At 53.9% G+C, this 20,234-nt stretch overlaps 8 protein-coding genes across 8 annotated transcripts; 4 read left to right on the forward strand and 4 right to left on the reverse strand.

Moving 5' to 3' along the window:
* Nucleotides 1–99: 99 nt before the first annotated feature.
* J4E83_007556 (uncharacterized protein) lies at nucleotides 100–1,416 on the reverse strand (the record flags this gene model as incomplete). The annotated part of the gene is made up of 3 exons (XM_049334460.1): nucleotides 100–841; nucleotides 902–1,147; nucleotides 1,196–1,416. 3 exons carry the CDS (start codon nucleotides 1,414–1,416, stop codon nucleotides 100–102), a joined length of 1,209 nt encoding a protein of 402 aa, XP_049186346.1.
* A 1,708-nt stretch (nucleotides 1,417–3,124) lies between these two features.
* J4E83_007557 (uncharacterized protein) lies at nucleotides 3,125–4,647 on the forward strand (the record flags this gene model as incomplete). The annotated part of the gene is made up of 2 exons (XM_049334461.1): nucleotides 3,125–3,321; nucleotides 3,399–4,647. 2 exons carry the CDS (start codon nucleotides 3,125–3,127, stop codon nucleotides 4,645–4,647), a joined length of 1,446 nt encoding a protein of 481 aa, XP_049186347.1.
* A 1,517-nt stretch (nucleotides 4,648–6,164) lies between these two features.
* Nucleotides 6,165–7,031, forward strand: J4E83_007558 (uncharacterized protein; the record flags this gene model as incomplete). Its single annotated transcript, XM_049334462.1, has 2 exons — nucleotides 6,165–6,346; nucleotides 6,404–7,031. The coding sequence occupies 2 exons, from the start codon at nucleotides 6,165–6,167 to the stop codon at nucleotides 7,029–7,031; spliced, it is 810 nt and encodes a 269-aa protein (XP_049186348.1).
* A 1,987-nt stretch (nucleotides 7,032–9,018) lies between these two features.
* On the reverse strand, nucleotides 9,019–10,616 carry J4E83_007559 (uncharacterized protein; the record flags this gene model as incomplete). The annotated part of the gene is made up of 4 exons (XM_049334463.1): nucleotides 9,019–9,102; nucleotides 9,212–9,644; nucleotides 9,693–9,904; nucleotides 9,960–10,616. 4 exons carry the CDS (start codon nucleotides 10,614–10,616, stop codon nucleotides 9,019–9,021), a joined length of 1,386 nt encoding a protein of 461 aa, XP_049186349.1.
* A 355-nt stretch (nucleotides 10,617–10,971) lies between these two features.
* RPL20A (60S ribosomal protein L20A) lies at nucleotides 10,972–11,979 on the forward strand (the record flags this gene model as incomplete). The annotated part of the gene is made up of 4 exons (XM_049334464.1): nucleotides 10,972–11,005; nucleotides 11,356–11,540; nucleotides 11,591–11,767; nucleotides 11,821–11,979. The coding sequence occupies 4 exons, from the start codon at nucleotides 10,972–10,974 to the stop codon at nucleotides 11,977–11,979; spliced, it is 555 nt and encodes a 184-aa protein (XP_049186350.1).
* Nucleotides 11,980–12,280: 301 nt separating this feature from the next.
* Nucleotides 12,281–13,405, reverse strand: J4E83_007561 (uncharacterized protein; the record flags this gene model as incomplete). Its single annotated transcript, XM_049334465.1, has 3 exons — nucleotides 12,281–12,437; nucleotides 12,486–12,977; nucleotides 13,068–13,405. The coding sequence occupies 3 exons, from the start codon at nucleotides 13,403–13,405 to the stop codon at nucleotides 12,281–12,283; spliced, it is 987 nt and encodes a 328-aa protein (XP_049186351.1).
* Nucleotides 13,406–13,901: 496 nt separating this feature from the next.
* On the reverse strand, nucleotides 13,902–17,087 carry J4E83_007562 (uncharacterized protein; the record flags this gene model as incomplete). Its single annotated transcript, XM_049334466.1, has 2 exons — nucleotides 13,902–14,822; nucleotides 14,871–17,087. The coding sequence occupies 2 exons, from the start codon at nucleotides 17,085–17,087 to the stop codon at nucleotides 13,902–13,904; spliced, it is 3,138 nt and encodes a 1,045-aa protein (XP_049186352.1).
* Nucleotides 17,088–17,993: 906 nt separating this feature from the next.
* Nucleotides 17,994–19,915, forward strand: J4E83_007563 (uncharacterized protein; the record flags this gene model as incomplete). The annotated part of the gene is made up of 2 exons (XM_049334467.1): nucleotides 17,994–18,177; nucleotides 18,225–19,915. 2 exons carry the CDS (start codon nucleotides 17,994–17,996, stop codon nucleotides 19,913–19,915), a joined length of 1,875 nt encoding a protein of 624 aa, XP_049186353.1.
* Between the last annotated feature and the right edge of the window lie 319 nt (nucleotides 19,916–20,234).

Consider the following 20,234-nt stretch of genomic DNA (forward strand, 5'->3'; position numbering starts at 1 on the left):
CAGCTCTATTGAACGAGGCAGGTACGAACATTACACGCGTTTCATGATAGAATCAAATCTTCACAAGCACGAAGGTCGTATTGTGATAAGCACGATTATTTAAGCATATACATAGCACAGCGGCCCCGAGGTAGTGGAGAAGAACTCCTTGCTCGCGATGTGGTTCTGACCTGGCGGCGCCACCACATCCAACTCCTGTTGGTCTGTCGGTTTACCTTTGGGACTGTTGGGAATCGACCAATGGGTGCCACCTTCGTACATGCTTGTGCGAGACTTGACCTCCTTCTCTTGATACATGGCCCACATCCACCAGTGCCTGTCCAGCTGAGCATGGTGCAGCCAGAAGGCTGGCTCCGCAGGGCTCACATAGACATCACCTCCGGGATCACCCCAGATAGAGAAGTGACCGCCAATGTGCAACGCTGAAAGGCTGTTCGTCGCGTTGGTCTGGAGTGTGTCCTGGAAGGTACCAATGGCCTTATTGATGGTGATATGAAACAGAAGATCTTGAGGCCGGAGGTAGCGCTCGGTGAAGAAGTTGCTTACGTCGCGACGGTGGCAACGTGGATTGTCACCATAGCCATCGGCGCGTGGGTTTGGTGGGATGTTGAGTTTAGGGTCCATGGTGGGCGCGAGGGGACCAAGACGAATGGTCAAATTGGTGAAAGGACCTTTACTGATACAGCCTCCTCCGGGTCCACCAGGAAGCGTCTCACCCGGCCATAGACTCATGCCTGCATGCGGTCCGATTGGATCACCATTCCCACCCATGCTCCATTCGTCGCCGTTGAAGATGGGGCTGTTAACGAGATCGGTGTACTTGGCCCAGTTCCAGTAGGGTCTGTGATGAGTAGGCGAGGTTAGTGTATGCTTTACACAAGATCTAAAGAAGAATACTCACTGGTAGCCTTTGTAGCCACATTCCGTGCGAAGCGCTGTTTCGTAAGCCCATATGTAGTAACGGTGCCAGTGCATGAAGTTTGCGGTGGCGTGAACCGTCGGTGTCATGTTCATATGCACCACAACAAAGTCTTCATAGCGAGACTTTGCTCCAGGATATTGACCAGCAGGAAGTTTGGAGGGCGCCTTGAGCATGCAATTGACGGCCGTGGTGTATGCTTTCCGTTCCTCTTTCGTGAGGTCGCCGCTATCGTGTGTTAGCATCATGACCGTGGCAGTGCCCAAATTTACTTACAACTCTTTGCGTACAGCAACAGTGTCCTTGTTACATGTCGCAGGCCTCGTCAGACCGTCTGACAGCGTCCCATCCAGTACCTTGTATGCATTTGCGAGAGCTTGCTTCTGGACGCCGTCGAGGGTAAGCGTGTCTTGCCTCTGAGTAAAAGGAGATGCTGAAGCGCTAGAGAACAGAGACAGAGATGCCACAAGGGCCTTGACAACCGCAATGCCTGCCATCGATTGATTTCTGGCGATTCAGCTAAGTGCGGATCTCAATGCTTTTATGTCGAGCACCATGATCAGCCTCCTTCTCCAATGCAGGCCAACATCAACCGTGCCATACTACTGCATGTGCTGGGTCATTTATTTAGAGGGTTGCCCGACGTGGGGCGAAGTTCTACAAAGCTCTGCTGTAATGAACACCCTTGGCATGCAACACACGTACCGACGAAATACTGCTGTGCAAGGGTGTTCCAATATCATGACTATCTCAACGAACAGCCATTCCTGTTCATGGGGTCTGCAGCATGCCATTCATGGTGGCCACGAGTGGTCACAGAGTCCATACTTTTGATGTCCAAGACCTGAGCTGCATCTGACCGCGTTGATGAGCGGCAGTCAACTGGAAGCGGTCAGCATCCTTGTATGCAATGTAAGGCGCCTGGTCAGGACTGTGAAATCAACTCCGATTTACTTTGAGATCGAGCTTTCCCCGTAATAAGCTCTAAAGGTTGTTTCTGTTGTGCGATGGCGAAGACCCTCGTGATACCTCGTCTCTTAGGTTGAAAGTGTCGAAAGCTACAAACAGGTTCAGACCAAGCGCCCGAAGCTCTTGATGTTCGTGGTCAGCGTACAAGTATGTGCCATTGGCAACAGGAAGATCGTCGTTGCCGTTATTCATCCCTTGCAAGCCAGATAGTCCCAACCGGACAATATGGCGTATGTAATACCGGCTATGATACCCCTGGTGTTCGGTAGGATTCTGCCGGGCGCAAGGTGTGTTTGCCAAGCTTGTACATGTTTCGATGAAACTGTAGGACATCAACATTGATTACTACTCAGTACACCTGAGGTGGTGGTATTCGTCAGCTGCGCCACGTAATTCTGCATCGAGGCATTCGCAAGGAGATGCGCGATACCTCATATAATGCACAGCGCGGCAGACTCTCCGGTAGTGTTCGCGTGTATGGAGGCGCATGGCGCTTGCTGAAAATGCATGCCGACGGAGGCTTCCATCAACTTCGCGCCATGCGTAAGAAGCCGGCCATTTATCTTCTCGTGAAAACTGGTGATGCTTAAGTAGATCAGCTTGGGAGAGCTTCGGCGACGTCCTTGGCGTCCAATTCGATTGATTGAAGGATCAGGATCCCTGGCGGTGCGTCGCCTTCGAACGAAAAGCACATCGAAGTAGATGGTAGATGGGGCGTATGCTTACAACCGGACGGAACACGGCATATGCCGAGGCCTGTCCTTGCTAGATTCAGATACTGTTGAACAAGTGTGGCGTGCGCTGTTGGATCGGGCTGCGAGCAAACCCAAGCAGAGCGGCGGAGCGGCGGAGCGAACGACGCAAATGGAACCCAATAGAGAGCATACTTTCGTGGCTTGAGGAGACGACTGACGATGCAATGACTGTTGGCGATCATTCCGATCTGCAGATGAGGGCAGCTCACACAGCTTGGACGGTGCGACATGTGGGACATGTTTCGGCTGTCAAGCGTGATGAAGAGGGGTAGAAACGACGAAGAACGGCGTTGTGAGAGCGGAAAGCTCTGCCGCACATCGATGCGTCACAAAATGATGCGTCCAAAGCATGCTGGGTGCTGCTGCCGTAATTTATGATGTTGCGGACGTAGTGAAACTGCGCTGTTACTTTTCCAACCCTAGAGGCAAATGTCAAAACATCAACCCCAGCAATTGCATTCTGCGTACGACAGACACTACAATGGACGATAAAGCCAAGGCATTCCTGGCTAATGTGGAAGGCGGAATCGTGCCAGTAACATGTCACGATGATGTCTTGCGAATCGCATACATTTATATCGATGAGGGGCTGTGGGACAGCCAGGGCGTATATGATGTTGTGGAGAAGCTGCACGCGCACGGCTGGTCTTTTGGTGAGGACGAGCTCCGCTTCAATCGGTAAGCTACATCCTCATATGAGAATCCCTCATACCGATGTACCCAGCACCTGCACGTGTGTGACTAAGATAAAACAGTACCTTGGATATATTTTATCTCGCCCAGATCGCAGCAGCCTACTACCGCTGGACCGACCAACTAAATGGAGACGACCCTCTCACCTTCTCAGACTTCGACGCCTTCTACACTGCGCACCATGACCTCTTGAGTCCCACAGCCTGGCGCTCCTACTACTCCACCGCATTCCTTACCCAACCCACCACAGCACGCTTCTACCGCATGCCCGACCTCCAGGATCTTCCGGACTCGTCCTCCCCACTGTGTCTGCCGCGTGACAATCCGGTATCCAAACACGTCCTAAAGCTCCCCCGCTGGGCTTATACTGTGGGGCGGACTTGCCACAGGCAACCGTTCCTTCCATTTGACACGATTACTGAAATAGCCCTCCGCACGCTTGACACAGCCTTGACACGCCTACACGCGGCCTACCCCAGCACACCCCCCTTTTCAGAACCACATGCGCGCTTCTGGCTAGACGAGTACTACAAACCTCCCATCGCAGAATCGAAACAAGAAGCGTTGTCCACGAACACCAACACCCAGCTGGAGGGAGAGGAGAAGATCCCTTCATCTTCGAGCCCTACATCTGACCCATCGCCTCGCAAGGACAACCGCGAAGCATGGGGGCCCCATCACTTTGGGCTCAATGTCGCGTCGGGATTGTATGATATACACAGTTTGGAAGCACAGTACCTCGCACAGGTTTCTTCGGGTAAGGTTGTCGAACCAGAACCTAGCAAGCCAGTGTTTTTCTGGTGTGGGATACCGGATGGAGGGACTGCAGATCAAGCGTTGCAGAGGGGGTGGCAGGAAGAGATTGGGAGTGAGGAGGAGGTCGAGTTCCTAGCCGCTGTTGCGATGGAGGAGACAGCCGGACTAGGAGCTGGAGCAATCAAGGTGGATGAGTTGGACTATTCAATCCGGTCACATATCCTACTAGCGGTCATGCAGGCTGCGTTGATAGAGAACATGCAAGAGAGAGAGCATTTCTTGGGGGAGCTGGAGAGGCGGATGGTACAAAAGGGGAGGATTGGTGAGGAAAGAGCAGGGAGGTGGGTCAGGGACGCCTTGGAAATTATGGTGCCTTATGTACGCGTGTGGCAGGGCAAATGGCCTGGTGCAGCGAAGAGAGGGGAAATGCTGCGCCGGATCTTGGTGGAGAATCCACTGCTCTTTGCACGCTGGAAGTTGTCGCCTGTTTTAAGGCAGTTCGCTTTTGACGACGCAAAAGTTGACTGTCTCGGCTGCCAAGCGGCGTACTGTTAACTACTGCCGAGATCCCTTCACCCGGGTAGTAGACAACTGTTGGCATACCCTACTGGTGAATGTAGTCGACAATCGTGTAGTATCTACTGCCTAACACGGGCCGATATCTGGGTGGGCTCAAAGCAGAACTTGTGTCGCAGGACCGTGAATCTTGCTGATGATCAAAGCTGCTTTTGAACGGCTTTTGGTATCCGCAGTCGACCTATCCAGACGCGATTGACTGTAAGCTGTCGCGGAATTCTACCGTCGCGGTTTACCACGCTGCGATGCCGCTTACATGTTTGATTGGAATTCCCAGAGATAGCCCCCCACAAAACTGACGTTGTATTCAAAGAAACAACGGCTAATGCGACAGCGGCTGGGTGCTGCTGCCGTCATTTATGATGCTTGCGGACGTAGTGAAACTGCGCAGCCGTTGGGTCCCCTGATAGCGTTACGCGCCATGCCGGATGCGGGCTTAATTGGCAGCCATGAAGGTAACGTGAAGACGCGAGGACGCGTCGAGGGGCGCTTTTCTTTGTGCGTGCCTAGCCAGCTCCACCGACGCGACCCATCGCGTCCGAGGTTCATTGATCAGCGACGCATAATTTCACGGCATCAGGGACCGTGTCATGGTCGCTGACATCGCCTTTGCCAGCCGCGAATCCTGTCATTGCGCGGAACCGGATGGCAGCCTCGCGCTACGCCTCTCTCCCACCATCGGTCCTTCAACACGACATTTGCCCCTCAGGGGAACGCCAAACGGCCTCTAGATGGGGCCTCCGGTGGACGGCCGCAATTCGTTGATTCGCGGATGCAAGCGATGAGCCGACGCTGGCTGTTGCACCGCGGCGGCGTCGATTGCTTTTCGCAAAGTTTCTTGGGTGCCTGGCCAAAGCTTCAACCCTTCAGGGAGCCCTGCGCAAAGAACGCGACCAGTCATCTCATCACTCTATCGTGCCGTGCGAATGCTCGTCGCATGCCTCAAGCAAAAAGCACGGCTTGAGACATTGGAAGTGTCGGTCCTCAGGTCCTGCTAACATGTCCTGAGCGGGCTCAGTTGTTTGCGGTAGAGGAACACGCCATGCCACCGGCGCACAACTAGCGCCATCAGCCTTCTTTGTTCCGCCCTTGTTTCACAACCTTGCACAAGTGTTACTTGGTCCAGGACCGGGGGCTCAGCCGTCCTGACTCTTAGCTCTGGAAGAGGCAAAGTGGAACATGTGATATCGCGTTTACGCGTTAGGTCCATTTACGCGTCCAATCGCGTCGCAATTCACCCTCACCCTGGCCGAGGGCCGGAGAGTGGCCTCCTGTGAGGAGTCAGGTATATATACACGGCTGCAGTCGCCTAGTACTTGCGTGCTATCGTCTTATTTGCCCTACGACGTTTCTGCCTAAGGATCTTTCGGAGTCGTCTGCTTTGCCTACTTGTACTCGTACGCTTGCTGCCTACTCACTGCACCTATAAGTATCAGCGATACCTCTTCGCACCGAACCCATCCATCGTAAACACAGCATTTCAACATCGCATCATCATGTTCTCATCAAACCGCACGCGCCATCAAGAGGGCAGCTTCTCGAAACATCGCGCATCCAAGTCCAAATCACACAAGAAGAACCCCTCCTTCAGAGACTCACCGAGGAGAGTAGAACGACTAGCACAGCATGCCCAGGCATCATCACCACAATCGAACCAAACTTCTCCAACACTCGGAAGGTGAGTTTGTTTTCTTACGATGAAAGCCAAAGAAACTTTACTGACAACTTCCATCAGTGCCATCATCACTATCTCCGTCGGCCGCGAGCAGCGACTCTTTGCAGCGCACGAAGACGTTCTATCGCATTCTCCCTGGTTCCAGACTCTCTGCAGCGGCCAGTTCTTCCAGTCTACCAACAAGCGCATCGACCTACCCGACGAAGAGCCCGAAGTCTTCTCATCGATCCTCGAATATCTCTACAAGGGCGACTACTACCCGCGCATGGAATATGACAAGAAGCGAAACAGCTGGAACCTTGAAGATGGTGGAAACGCCAACAACGCCCACGAAGCCATCGTTCAGTCTTCGGTTGGACCGATACTAAAAGACACGGTCATCTACTGTCAAGCCGACAAGTACGGACTCCAAGAACTGAAGAAGCTTGCGCTCAAGAAGCAAGGCCTTCAATCTGGCATCCAATGCTCGACTATCTTGACCTCCGCCCGTTACGCATATGCCAACACTCCTGACAACGACTCCAAGCTTCGTGCACACTACCTCGCGCTTATCATCCGTGCCCGACACACCTTCAAGCGCAGCGGCACAATGCAGAACGAGATGGAGAACGGCGGCAAGCTCTTCTTCGACTTGTTCGTTGCCATGGTCAACCACATGGACGATCTTTCAGCGAAGTCGCCGCACTAAGTTGCTGCCATCGCATTTGATCTTTTCAAGCTTCCCTTGAGTAGCTCGTCCTCTTCATCGTTCCCAACTAATGACCCCTTTCGTCTGCGATTTCTTGACCTTCTTGTACATACACCTTGCGTTTCAGCCTCGCGGCTATGCCTTCCCTTCACTGGGTTTGTTTCTGCACGGCGTTACGGTCTGGATATACCTTTCTGGCACTCATTCACGCCACTGTTGTACTATACTTATCTCTTTACCTGGCTTGGGTTTCCTCATCTCTCGCGTCTTCTCTATCGGCCTCAAAATTGCCTAGATGCGCAGGCCTTTTCGCATTGGTTCAACTTTCCTCTCTGCATCTCAAGACAGAAAACACTTCCTAGCTATCCAAGTTACCAGAATGGTTGCGCTTTACTTATGTCCTTCGTCTCGTTTTTGATTCTCCTTTAGGGAAGCCAGTCCCTTCTCTACAATTGTTGCGGTATTATCTGCAGGACAGCAGCATCAAATTGTAACAGGATATGGTCGCATCTTTCGTACTGTGTTTCAAGCGATTAATGATAGCATACAATATCACGAACACTTACGCTTGTATTCTTGACTACCGTATCTAACCTGACGTGATGGCGCATGTCGCAGTGATTCATTTAGGCCTCCAACAGCTCGTAGCGACCATGCTGCTCAGCCTTGATCCTCTGTCTCCACACTGGCTTGGCTGATATCATTGGCCGGCAACACGGCATCTACGCAGCACATACTTCACAACCTCCAAGTATATAGTTGGAACGATAACCAAGCGCATGTGGACTTGACGATACCATAGACACGGTGATTACTATACCCGCAGTATTTGCCAATCTGTTCACAAACTTACACACCACGCAACGCAACCAACACTAAATTACCACCATGTTCCCCGAAAAACCACCTCGACACTCAGCCCAAGCCATCGGCGCAAAACGCGTCGGAGGCAAGAAAGTTCCAAAGCAGTATCGCAAATACCACAAGAACCATAAGAACAACGGTAAAACGGGGGGCAATGTCGCTACCAAGTTCGCGCATAACCTGATACGCGGAGTGAAGTCTATCATCGAATCGCTCTAGACGTGGTTACCTCCGGAGCAAAGCAGCACGGTACATTGCGACTAAGGCATGTGGGCTGTGAGCGGAAGCAGGAGGAAAGAAGGAAAGACAGAAAGGATCAGCCGAGAGCTGAGGTGCGTCGGCGAACACTATACAACGACGCCAGTCCGGGATGAACCATACAAAGCGGGATGGAGAACGAATGCAGCGTCTTAACGATGCCCGAAGACAAAGCCAAGTGGATAAGCAGGACTCGGCATGGAGACGAGGGAACACCGCCGATCGATACGCGTTGACTCATCTTGTCAAACGCTCCACATGCGCGGACTAGGCGTGGTACTGGTACTTGCTGGTACAGTCACAGTTATTCAGCCGGCATACTTTGCTGTTCATGCAAGATGCGACAAGGACACCATCTGCACGTCGAAGCGAGGCGGAAGCAATGTATCGCGTCGCGTCGCGTTGGGCTGGTAGTGCAAGTGGGGTAAAGATGGACAGGGCGGCGGATTGGGTGTGGGCGGGGCCTGCAACGCGATATCAGCTGAGAGGGCGACAGCGCGTCTGTGCGGGACGCGGCTTGGGGTCCTGCACCAGTCACTGGCCGCGTCGAAGAGCCGGCTCGTCTCACGAACCATGCAAGGGAGGGGTTAGATAAAGAAAATACCAGGGAATCAAAGTTTGAGGCAGATCGGTAGCATTTATCGAGATATTGGCGATTTCAACTTGCCTTCCTTCGTCGTTAATCCCCACTTGGCGCGATGGTGTGGTGCATCGCACATCGTCGTTCCATGCGCATCGAGGCTGCTTACACATGCAACCGCGCATCTGCTCCCAGCTTGGACAGTGACGTGTCGTGGTTCGTGATTGTGATAGAGCAAGGAGTTGATCTGTATGGTAGACGGGAGCAGGCCGACGTTTTTAGGCATCAGACCCCTGTTCCCGGAAATGCGCCCTTCTTGTTCATGACTACCATGCCGTGTTCGCGCGAGATGTAGCCTTTCATCAGACCCTGCAATCTGGGTTAGCCGAGTGGGTTCTTGGTGTGACATCCGTGACGAGGCTGCCTCAGAGCCGGGTAAGACCTATAGAAGCCCAACGCTGGGGCATAGCGTACGCACCTTGTAAATCTGGTTTGCCAATAGGCACTCGACCTCGTCGTCCTCCACTGCTTGGCCGCTGCCTTCGCCTGCAATACCCATCCTGAGCGCGGCGGCAAAGTTTGCTAGCGGTACTCGCGACTTCCGTATCCGGTCCTTCTCCGTCTGTCCTTCTTTGAGATCGTCAAAGCCACCAGCGAGGTAGACCTTTCGGAGAAGGTTGCGCAAAGCGATGTCGCGGCTCCGCTCCAGAGTAAGGAAGATGCGCCGCCTGACAAACTCGGGCTCGCCTTCTGCCAGTGCCTTGTCGAAGCCCGTAAGATCGCCTCGTTTTATGCAGGATACGAGGGGGCCGAAAATGCGTTCTAGACGAGGGGCTTCGGCGAGTAGGCTGGCGGTGGGAACCTTGTGTTGAGTGATCAGGCGGCAGGGAATGAGGTATGTGAGTATGAGCCTGAACTGTTAGTTCCGAGGAGTTATCCGTTAGATTGACCTAACTCACGATTTGTTTTGTTGCGACTTTGACCAGCAAGATTCCCATGCCTGCTGCAAGCTGCTTTCTGCCTTGGCGTAGTCTTCCTGGAGGAACGCCAGCACCCCGAGATAGTATTTGTATGTGACTCGATGCGCCCGCGGGTACAGCTCGAATGTAGGTAGGTCGGACTGTGCTTCGATTGATCGTACAACGTTCTTGGATAAGCTGATTGCTTTCAACTGGGTACATGCGAGTTAGTTGTCGTTACACCACGCAGACTGCGATAGGGCTTACTTTGAAATACGTCTTGAACTGAAGGTTGGCTATGCAATATACACCCCACTTTCGCGATTGTGACATGTCGGGGTTCCTGTCACCAAGACAAAGGGCAAAGATCCTGTTGAATACTCGCGCAGCTTCTTCAAGCTTCTGATTCTGAGGTGCTGTGCTCACGATATCGTCTGAGTAGCCGGTGTTGAGAGCTGCTGGTTTCGACTTGGCCAATTGCTCGTCTGCTTTGATTGCTATCTTCCTAAGATGATTTGCAGTGAAGTACAGGGTGAATATGGCCCATGCTGGTAGCAGTCCACCAGATATGTGCTTGATGAAGATGCTCGTCAGGTCCTTCCACGTATCGTACACTGCCAGGTATTGACGCTCATTCAGCTTGCCCTGATTTGCTGCTTCGTCGGTCTTGATGATCTCTTTGACAGCGCGCCAATAAGTAGCAATGATATCAACCCAGGGAGAAGCCTTGGCCTTCTTGGGGTTCATTCGCTGTTCGAGCGCATAAACAACATCGCCTTCGATCTTCTCGTCACTGGAGGCGCGGTAGAAGTCGTATAGCCGGCCAGGGTCATGCGCGGGTGCGACTGGACTGAAGAAGTCTGCGACGGGTTGCGCAAGGCCACTGGCCAGTGCCTGATGGAAAGGCACGAGTGCAGCTTGCATGGCGGCCATGAGGAATTCGGTCGGGTTACGGGATGTCGGTTGTCGCGTGAATCTGAAGGTTTGCGCGACTTCAGTTGGTACTCTCAGCCCTTTGACATGGTGCGGATTGTTTGCTGAGAACCAACTGGTGGGTATTCTAGTGGTGCTCGAGGTGGTCGGGTGTTTGGGCTGTTTGTTCGCCGACGTCCGTAGCGCCTGCCGCCAAGTTGTTGTGGGCCCCTGCTCAACTCGGCTAGCGCGCACAAGGTGGTGTCGAATTCGCTTGTCAATCCACGATGGAGACGACCTGACTGAACTTCTCAACTCAAGGTACTAACCTCACAGCACATTCAAGGTCAGTCTACGTCGCCAGCTCATGCCCATACCGCCCGCTAACCAGTCGCAGATGGGTAAGCAATTTTTCTTCGTCCGCAACACCGTCCCGTCCAGCAATTGCAGCCGATGGAATTTTCGAACGAGGCCAGCGCGACCATGACCGTCTCTCACCATCGCGATTAAACGACACGAAGCTGGGGCCGAGTGGGAAGGAGCTTTGGTGGTGTGCATACCCAGCGGACAGGCCAACGGCGCCGAACAGATGTGACGATGGCTGCGAAGCCCGCGAGATCGTCCGCATGCGACAAACTCGAACACGATCGTACTCGACTGCCCTAACCCGACCGCCTTCCCCAACCACGACCGCTGCAATTGCTGGACTAGGGAAAATATTGTCATTGAAGCAGTACTGACGATGCATCAGCACGCTTCCAGGAATACCAGATCATCGGGCGCCATCTGCCCAGCGAGACCAACCCCTCGCCCAAGATCTACCGCATGCGCATCTTTGCGACCAACGAGGTTGTCGCCAAGTCGCGGTTCTGGTACTTCCTTGGCAAGCTCCGCAAGATCAAGAAGGCCAACGGTGAGATCGTCTCCGTAAACCAGGTATGTCGAGGCGGCAGAAGACTGCGCAACAACAAATTGACCCGGTTCAGATCCACGAGAAGAAGCCCCAGAAGGTCAAGAACTTCGGTATCTGGCTCAAGTACGACTCGCGCTCCGGTACCCACAACATGTACAAGGAGTACCGTGAGATGTCCCGTGTCGCCGCCGTCGATGCCCTGTACCAGGATATGGCCGCCCGTCACCGATCGCGCTTCAGGTCCGTTCAGGTATGATCAAATCGACTCAGCCGCCTGCGTCAAATCACTCACACTCAATCTAGATTCTCAAGGTTGTTGAGGTCGAGAAGGCCGACGACCTCCGCCGCCCATACATCAAGCAGCTCCTCACCAAGAACCTCAAGTTCCCGCTGCCCCACCGCATCAACAAGAAGGTTGGAAAGAAGGTCTTCTCCTCTACCCGACCATCCACTTTCTTCTAAGCGTGTTTCTCATTACGGAGTGCGGTCTGGATGGGAAGGGATGTTATGGGTTTCCCTCGGTTATGCATGCTTCACGAAAAGAAGTACATTAGGAACGAATGAAAATCCCTGATACCTCCATTCGGCCGTCGGTGCGCGTGATGCAGTTTGGGGTGCTAGCTAGCCACGCGCGTGAAGGCGATACTTGCAGGGACGTCGAACAAAGGCGATACCGAGGGATGAGTTGGACGATAGACAATGAAGTCATGCCAATACACTTGAGCAGTACATGTTGCATTTCGACTCATTTTCTAACATGCGATTAGATCTTCGCCCTCCCTGTTGGCGCCACCTTTGGCCTTCCCAGTGTGTCTATTGGCATCCACCATGGGTACCCAGTCACATTTGTCTTGTCCATGGTCCCCGTGAAATTCGCCGGCCTCTTCTCCATGAAGGACTTTACGCCCTCGGTGTTATCCCTGTGGCTAGTCAGTTTATGGATATCAGTTACAGCAAGAAGGACTTACGGCGATCCAAACAACTCGTAGATGACCCTGCTATCCAACAAATGCTGACCCTCGGGACTCCCCGCATCCCTGTACATCAGTTCCTTCATCAGATACGTACTCACACTACTTGTATTCTTCACCACGTCCTCTGCAACCTCGAGCGCTCTCGGCAACACATCTTCCGCCTTGTCGCACACCTCTGCGAATAGTCCGTCCCAGACCTTGTGGCTAGCAAGATAGGTGCTACCTGTCGTCACGGCCTGCATAGCGCGACTATGGCCGATCAACCGGGGCAAGAAGAAGGAAGAACACGCTTCCATGATGAGTCCACGGCGCGAGAAAACAAAGCCTATCTTCGCCGACGCATACGCTATGCGGATGTTCATGGGCAGCGTCATGGTGATGCCAATCCCGACTGCAGAACCTTGCAGAGCGGCGATTGAAGGCTTGCGGCAATGATGGATGGCTAGGGCTACGCGTCCGCCTCTGAAACGGTTTTCTGTTAGCAGACTGTTCTTTGTCAATATGGCCAACCCAGTCTTGTTCTCTTTGGTCGCAGAATAGCGACTCGAAACACATCAATAAAGACACCCAACATACCCATCCCGATGATCCTGCACCCTCTCCGCATCCGCCCCATTAACCCCCTCCCCAAACCCCTCATCTAGATCCGCGCCCGCACAAAAGATCCGCCCATCTCCTGTTACCACGATGCATTTCACCCGCTCGTCGGCATCGAACATGCCGTATGCGGTTTCGATCTCCGCGCGCATGGTGTCGGTGAAGGCATTGTGGTTTCCGGGCCTGTATAATGTGAGGATGATGACGGAAGGCTCTTTTTCGTGGTGCTGAGTGCGGATTTGGGTGAATTTTAGGTTGTTGTAGGAGGTGGGGAGGAGGATGTCTGGTTTGTGGCGGGGAGTTTTTTTGGGGGGCATTTTTGGTTGGAGTTTTGGTTTGATTTAGATGGGTGGGTGGAGACAGACAGTTGATCTGATGAGGAATGAAATGCTGCCCAGGTGGTTGGATGCGCGTGCTATTTACGCCTACCCCATGTTGTTTGAGGTGGACGTGCTCGTCGCGTTGATGATGCGGGGAGACGCGGAACCGAGGTACGCGTTGGCGGTGTTCGACGTCGAAGCTTGGGTTCGGGTAAGCTCATCGCAGCCATTACAGCCTCTTTACACGGAAGATGCTTGTGAACGCTATCTTCGTTTGCGGGGTGATGAGTGATCCAAGCATACGGCCGTACCACCTCTTGCGTGTTATGAAATGTACCTTTTTCAATAACGCTCACGGCTGCTCAATCATAGTGTCAACAGACCGCTGCTTCTTCAGTGTGAGAGGATGCAATGTCCAAATATCATCTATAGTGGCCAAAACCAAGTCGCCTTCTACTATTACATAGTGGTATCATTTCTCCGTACGAGACATCTAAGCGGTGACCTCACCCTCAGCAAAAGCTCTGCCGATTTCCCTCGCAACTCCCAATCTTAGCACCGCAATAATATCCTCACTCTTTGCACCCTTCGGGAAGCCTTTCCGCCAATCCCACCCGCGCTTACTATCGTCTACGTGTCCACCCTTGACAAAGACCGTCGAGCCCTCTGCACTCTGACCATCTGCGGAGCCGAAATCAATCGAGCCTATAAGCGAATATTGGCTTGACGCTGTCGTCAAATTCGATGTCGATTTCGATAATTGTTGAGAGGCGTTGGGGTCGTGTGCGGAGAGGAGGGTAGTCGCAAGTACCTCCTCACATTGCGTTCGGATCATGCTAGGTGCGGTATCAAGGTCCTCGATGGCTGCGAGGAGATCGTACAAGTGGCGGAGCGTCAATGTGCGCTTGGGCTGGTTGACAAAGATGAGTGCCTCGCCTAGCAACGGTAGGAGAACGTCGACTTGAACCACAGTTTCTATCTCTGGATCGTACAGTCCTCCACGAATGCTGGATGCCGCGCTGGCGATGATAACCATGAGCGCGTTCGCTGCAGCTCGTTTCCGTGCCATGGGTCGATGTGCTGGCTTCTCTCCGGGCTTCAACAACACCTCTTCATCTCGTAGGTCGTAGTATTTGCGTATTGTTGCGTAACCGCTCAGATGGTTTGAAAGTAGAGAAGCTGCCTCAGAGTCTAGGCTTGCGAGTTTTGTCAGGGTCTGCTTTGGTGAAGTAATGAGCGAGTTGAGTGATTCGTCCAGTTCATCTAGAGGCGGATAGGCGGTCGACTTGATAAGGCAGTGGGCGACCAAGACTCGTAGCACCTCTTGAATCTTTTGTGCGTCGTGGGCACGGGCGTAGTAGAGCAGTGTATCGCCATAGCTCTCGGTGTTGGTGCGGAGATGGTCGGCGTATTTCTGCAACTGTCAGCTTGTATCCGGGAGTGTTCTTGCTCTATAACATACCTGAGCGATGATGACGGCATGCTGTGAGAGGCCCAAGTTATGGCAAAGCTGGGTGATCTTGTCGACACGAGCTGAGGACTCAAGTTGCAAGTCATTTAGTATCCGCTCAATACGCTCGTTTGCTGTGATGCCGTCGTCCAGTCTACCGAGAATCTGCACCGCGATCTCCCATCCTTCTTTGGATGTTTGACCGTCTCTAGCCTCGAGTTCGCCCCTGGCTGGCAGCAAATTGGCGTAGGCAATAAGTATGTCGTCTTTTCTCACACCCTTCGGCTGTTGCTGTTCAGTGTAACTCAGGACCATCAGATCACTCTGGTCGAACTGATCCATCAGGCCCTTTGCGCTTGTGAACCACTCTCCTGCACTGGCAAGCTCCGCGACTGCAGAAGCCATGGTGAGGGACCAACTCTGCAGGATTTGGAGATCGCCCTCGATGTTGTCATCAAGTATACATGCTATCCCCACCTCGAAAGGGTCGACAGCATTGACACTGAAGTCTTCGTCGCTGTTCTGGATGACAGCCGCCAGCGCGGAAGATAGCCGTTGGCAGTACGCTTTGACCGGAGTCACGTCGACAGGGCGAACTCGTTGAGACCGCATGATGGAGCGACGGCTTGCCGCTAGACTACCCTGTGCCGAATCTTCCTCTTCGCCATTCCACCAGACGCCCAGACCCACTACTGCTTCGATCCAGTCGGCTGACAATTCGAGGATTGCTTCTTCATCGCCCAGCAAGAGCTTGTAAACCGTGCTGAGGGCCTCATACACAGACCAGGGCACTTTGCTCTCAGCTTTGCGACTGGCCACACTAAGCTGGAAGCTTGCCTGAGTTTGCGATATGCCAAAATGTGCCGCCTTGAAAGGCTGAGAGATAGAGTGTCGGCTCACACTTTCGCCCTCTGCAAACTCCTCCAAGCTAGCACTCGCCTGGTGAACGCGCTGCCTGAAGATGCTCCAATCGTGACCCTTGATGTCCCAATCTTCCGATGCGATGGCTGGACATTCCCGGAGGAGATCGATTGCTTGACGAAGCGCGTGGTTTGCGTATGAGAGGTGTGACCCGACGTATCCTGAAGTGCCCAATCCGTCGTGTTGAGCTGTCTCGGCGTGCTCAAGCTGAGCGCCCTGAAGTAGTCTCATAGTCTGCGAGAAGTTGCCCCGGACAGTAGATACATGGACAGCTTCCCAGAACGAGGAATGTCTTGAATATCCGCGGGTCTCCTTCAACACCACTTCGGCCTCGACCTGAGGGAATGTGCTGTTCAGCCAGTCGAGCAGCACTCGCGGGATGGGTGTGTATTGTTTCGAATCGGTTCGCGCGACGAGGGAGAGGGCGGAGGCTCGCTGGTTTAGGCCAATCTGTGGGGGGTTGTGAAGGGTCAGCAGAAGAGCGGCAAGCTGGCGTGCTTGCGACAGCTCCTGTGAAGTCGACCTGTGTGCATCTGGCCAAGTTGCGATCAACTCCTGAGCGACTGTGCCAAGCACCTCAGTCCGCTTGTCTGGCGAGTCTGATTGAAGAGACTCGTGGACTTTCTCGACCAGACGCTCCGTCTCCAATATGATTTGGTCGGACTCGCGCAGAGCCTGTCGGTCGCTGTTGGAAGTAAGGCCCTTAGCGAGCGCAAGGAGATCGAATCGCGTCTGTTTTGCGCCTGACCGCACCAAGGCTGGGCTTGGCTCCATGTCGGTTGCGCTTGTTCTTGAGACAATTGACTGGGAGAACCTGTTCTGTGTTTTGTTGCGGCGCTGCGGTGAGAGCGGCTCGTCCTCCTCGGTGCCCTCATCTTCGTCCATGTCGTCATCTTCTTCCTGGTCTTCATCCGTGTACTCCTCTTCCGACTCGCCTTCCGCGTCCTGGTGTAGGGTGTGTGTGGGCGCTTGGAACTGGCCAGAAGTTGCGATGCGTCCACGTTGTGTTGGGGGCCGTCCGGAAGTCGAAGTGCCTATTGAGCCGAGCCCATTGCCTTCAAACATGCTTCCCTTGGGCGGCGAGCTACCGAATAGCGAGTTGCTGGCGTAGTCATAGCTGTTTGGGTTGAAGGTTGGGCGTGCATTGCCGAAGAGTCCTTGGTTCATGCCTGGCGGCGGGCCAGCTGGTGTTGAGGAGGGATAGTGCGATTCGTCTAGGGGCGGAGGGCCAGCGGGTGTGGTCGAGGGGGCGTGTAGGCTGTCGTCGTAGTAGCTGCGGCCGGGTGTTGACGGTGGTCCACGAAACATTGCTCTCCAGTCGCAAGTTTACCTGGGTACGCGGTGGAACAGGCGAACAGGGATCCAAAACCAAGGTATTTTCTCCACTTAATTTCCCAGTTCACACGTTGCGCCGCACATGCGCCGTAATGAATTATTTTGCGTGGTGAAGGGATTTGATTGTTCTCGGTCTAGCTACTGTCGCGGTCGCAAAACATAAACTCTGGACAAGCTCCAGCGACGCGCTCGGCTTGGCGCGTCCGCGGGCCGGCGCCCGGCGAAACCTTCCCCCGGCTTCACAAAGTGCGCGCGCCGTGCAAGAGCGGCACCTGCGTCCATGGATGTCTTGCTCGCAGCTTGCTTTTAGATTGCAGACCCGCCCGGCTATCTAGACTCGACGACACGTGCGCATGATTCGCGACGCATGCCTAGTTCATCCCGCTTGCTTGACTTTTGGTTTTTTCTGCTCGTTCCTGGTGGCGGCGCCTTGAAAGCGTGCCTTCGCAACGAATCAGGCGGCGTGCATACCCCGAGATGGTGTGGCTGCCACCCGTGTTCAACCCCGCTACGGGCTGTTTCTGGTAAATCAATATCCCATCACCGTCACTAAGTCTTTTGTCGAGTCGTGGAGCGCAGGGGTCAAATCACTTGGTAATGCCTAGGGTTCCTTATTAAGGTACCCGATGCTAGACTGCGCCGTCGCCAGCCTCCGCCAGCATTAGCCTACAGCTGACGTACCGTGCGACTCAAAAACGGTTGGAGCCCGCTGGTCGACCACACCCGCTGCTTCCGTCGCCTGACCCTACTCTTTGCCTTTTCTCGTGCGCGTTGTCCTACTTGAATGCTTCTCATCTCTAATGTGTAATGCTGCTTGCTGCGCACTCATACCCCTCGGCCCACCTCTGACGTAGTGCTGCCCGTCGATAGCCCGCCATCATGGCGCTCTGGTCCACCGCGAAGACGCAGTCAAAGCAAGGTTTCGACAAGGTCTACACGTGGGTTGACAAGCTCGGTGCCCCCGTCAATCGACTGTCCAACAAGGTCGGCTCTGAAGCCTTCTGGCCTACGACGCTAGACATCGAGTCGGACAAGGCTGCGAGGATCCTCAAAAGCTTCTGCAGTACGTCAACTTCCGATGCGTCCCGCCAAGTACTGACACGCCCGCAGAGGATGGTTTCTACCAGGAAGAAGACCGACCCATCACCACCGACGTCCCCAAGGGAAAACAACGAGTCCTCAAGAAGATACCCTCCAAGGTCATCCAGAATGCCAAAGGCCTATGCATATTCACCACCATGCGGTCCGGCCTTTGGGTCTCCGGATCTGGCGGAGCCGGCATATTGGTCGCACGCAAGGCCGATGGAACATGGTCACCCCCGTCAGGCATCATGATGCACACCGTGGGTGTAGGCTTTCTCGTAGGGGTAGACATTTACGACTGCGTGATTGTCATCAACTCCGACAAGGCCATGGAGGCTTTCCAGTCCATCCGCTGCACATTGGGAGGTGAAATCAGTGCAGTCGCAGGCCCAGCCGGCGTTGGCGGCATACTGGATTCGGAGATCCACAAGCGACAGTCACCACTTTTCACGTATATCAAATCGCGAGGATTCTATGCTGGCCTCCAATTAGACGGAACTATCATCATCGAGCGAACAGACGAGAACGAACGGTTTTACGGCGAACGTATAGGAGTCAAAGACATTTTGGCAGGCAAAGTGAGGCACCCGCCTTACGAGATAAGGAGACTCATGGAAACTCTCAAATCGGCTCAAGGCGATACGGACGTGGACGAGACTTTGATACCAGACGAGGCGCCACCTGCCGACTTCGAGATTACAGGTCCGGAAGACAAGACATTTGGTATTCCAGACGCTGTTGACCCCGACCCGTATGGCGTACTGGCATTACAAGAAGCTGGTCTAGAGATCAGGGAAGCTGGCACACACAGCCGTCCGGCAAGTGAACAATTCGAGTTCAAGCCGAGCCCCACAAGCCCCATCTACAACACTTTCAGAAACTCTACATTCCGGAGAAGCATGGATCGCTCGAGCTATGCTGGCAGTCGGCCAACGAGTTGGCGCACAAGCACCATCAGCGGCGTATTGGAACCCCGGACGCCAACAGTTGACATGAGCACCCAGACCGACGATCTACCGCCACCACCTCCGACCATCAAGAAGTCACCCCCCACGCTGCCGCCAAGAACAAGCGTCGCACGCACACCTACTCCTCCCATAATGGAAGTACCCGAGACCAGGGTCGAGCAAGCTACTCCGCCACGAGCAAGGAGTGTAGACAGACAGGCCGAAGAAGCAACACCTACCGCTGCAGGAACAAAGACAGACAAAGCTGCCGGCCCAAAGTCCGACGGCTCTCCTCGGAACTCCACAGCCACTGAAGAGGCCCATGATTCCGAGTCAAGTTCCGATTCGGAATCAGACGAAGAGGAGGAGGAAGATGAGTTTGAAGAAGAGCCAATCGTCCACGAGGTCCACCAGGCCGCTGCCCCGCAAGCCATTCGCGCACGCGTCGTCCAAGTTGCCAAGCCAATGCCTCCTGCTCTACCGGTCAGAAATCCATTCCGCAACCGCGTCTCAACGAACTCAGACGGCTCCCTGAACTCTCCAACCGTGCCGAAGCATAGCCCGGAATCAACCCCCTCGCTTATGCGCGGTGATTCAACTTCTTCTCTGTCCTCCGTAGAAGACAACAGACTCGAGCAGATTGGCAACAGGCTCAAGCCCAAGTATTCTCACGAGCCATCACCTGATGACGAGAAGAAGGAGGACAAGGACGACGCCTTCCACTCGCTTCCAGAGTCCCCGATGAAGAGCATTCCAGGAGGTTTCAACTGAGCGACCGAAGTCTAACATCCAATCGACTTCCGCCTCTCTCTACACCGCTCTTTCGCTGCATATATAGAGCTGGGATGACCATCTCATCCTGGACTACACCCTCACAGATTACGCTTACAATATGGCGTTGCGACCCCAAGCGCATGATTACTGCGTCTTGCCACTTGCTTATTCGGCTTGGCCAAAACGCAACCATGCCCGGTCGATCACCACATCCTGATAGGAGACAGCCTTTCACCGTCGTTACGAATTATGATTCCCATTGATATCCACTTTGTTGCTTTACTTGCCCTGCTCACGCATGGCTCGCCATAGCATC

Source organism: Alternaria metachromatica (assembly GCF_023757995.1).
Source record: "Alternaria metachromatica strain BMP 0045 chromosome Unknown scaffold_19, whole genome shotgun sequence".
NCBI classification, from domain to species: Eukaryota; Fungi; Ascomycota; class Dothideomycetes; order Pleosporales; family Pleosporaceae; genus Alternaria; species Alternaria metachromatica.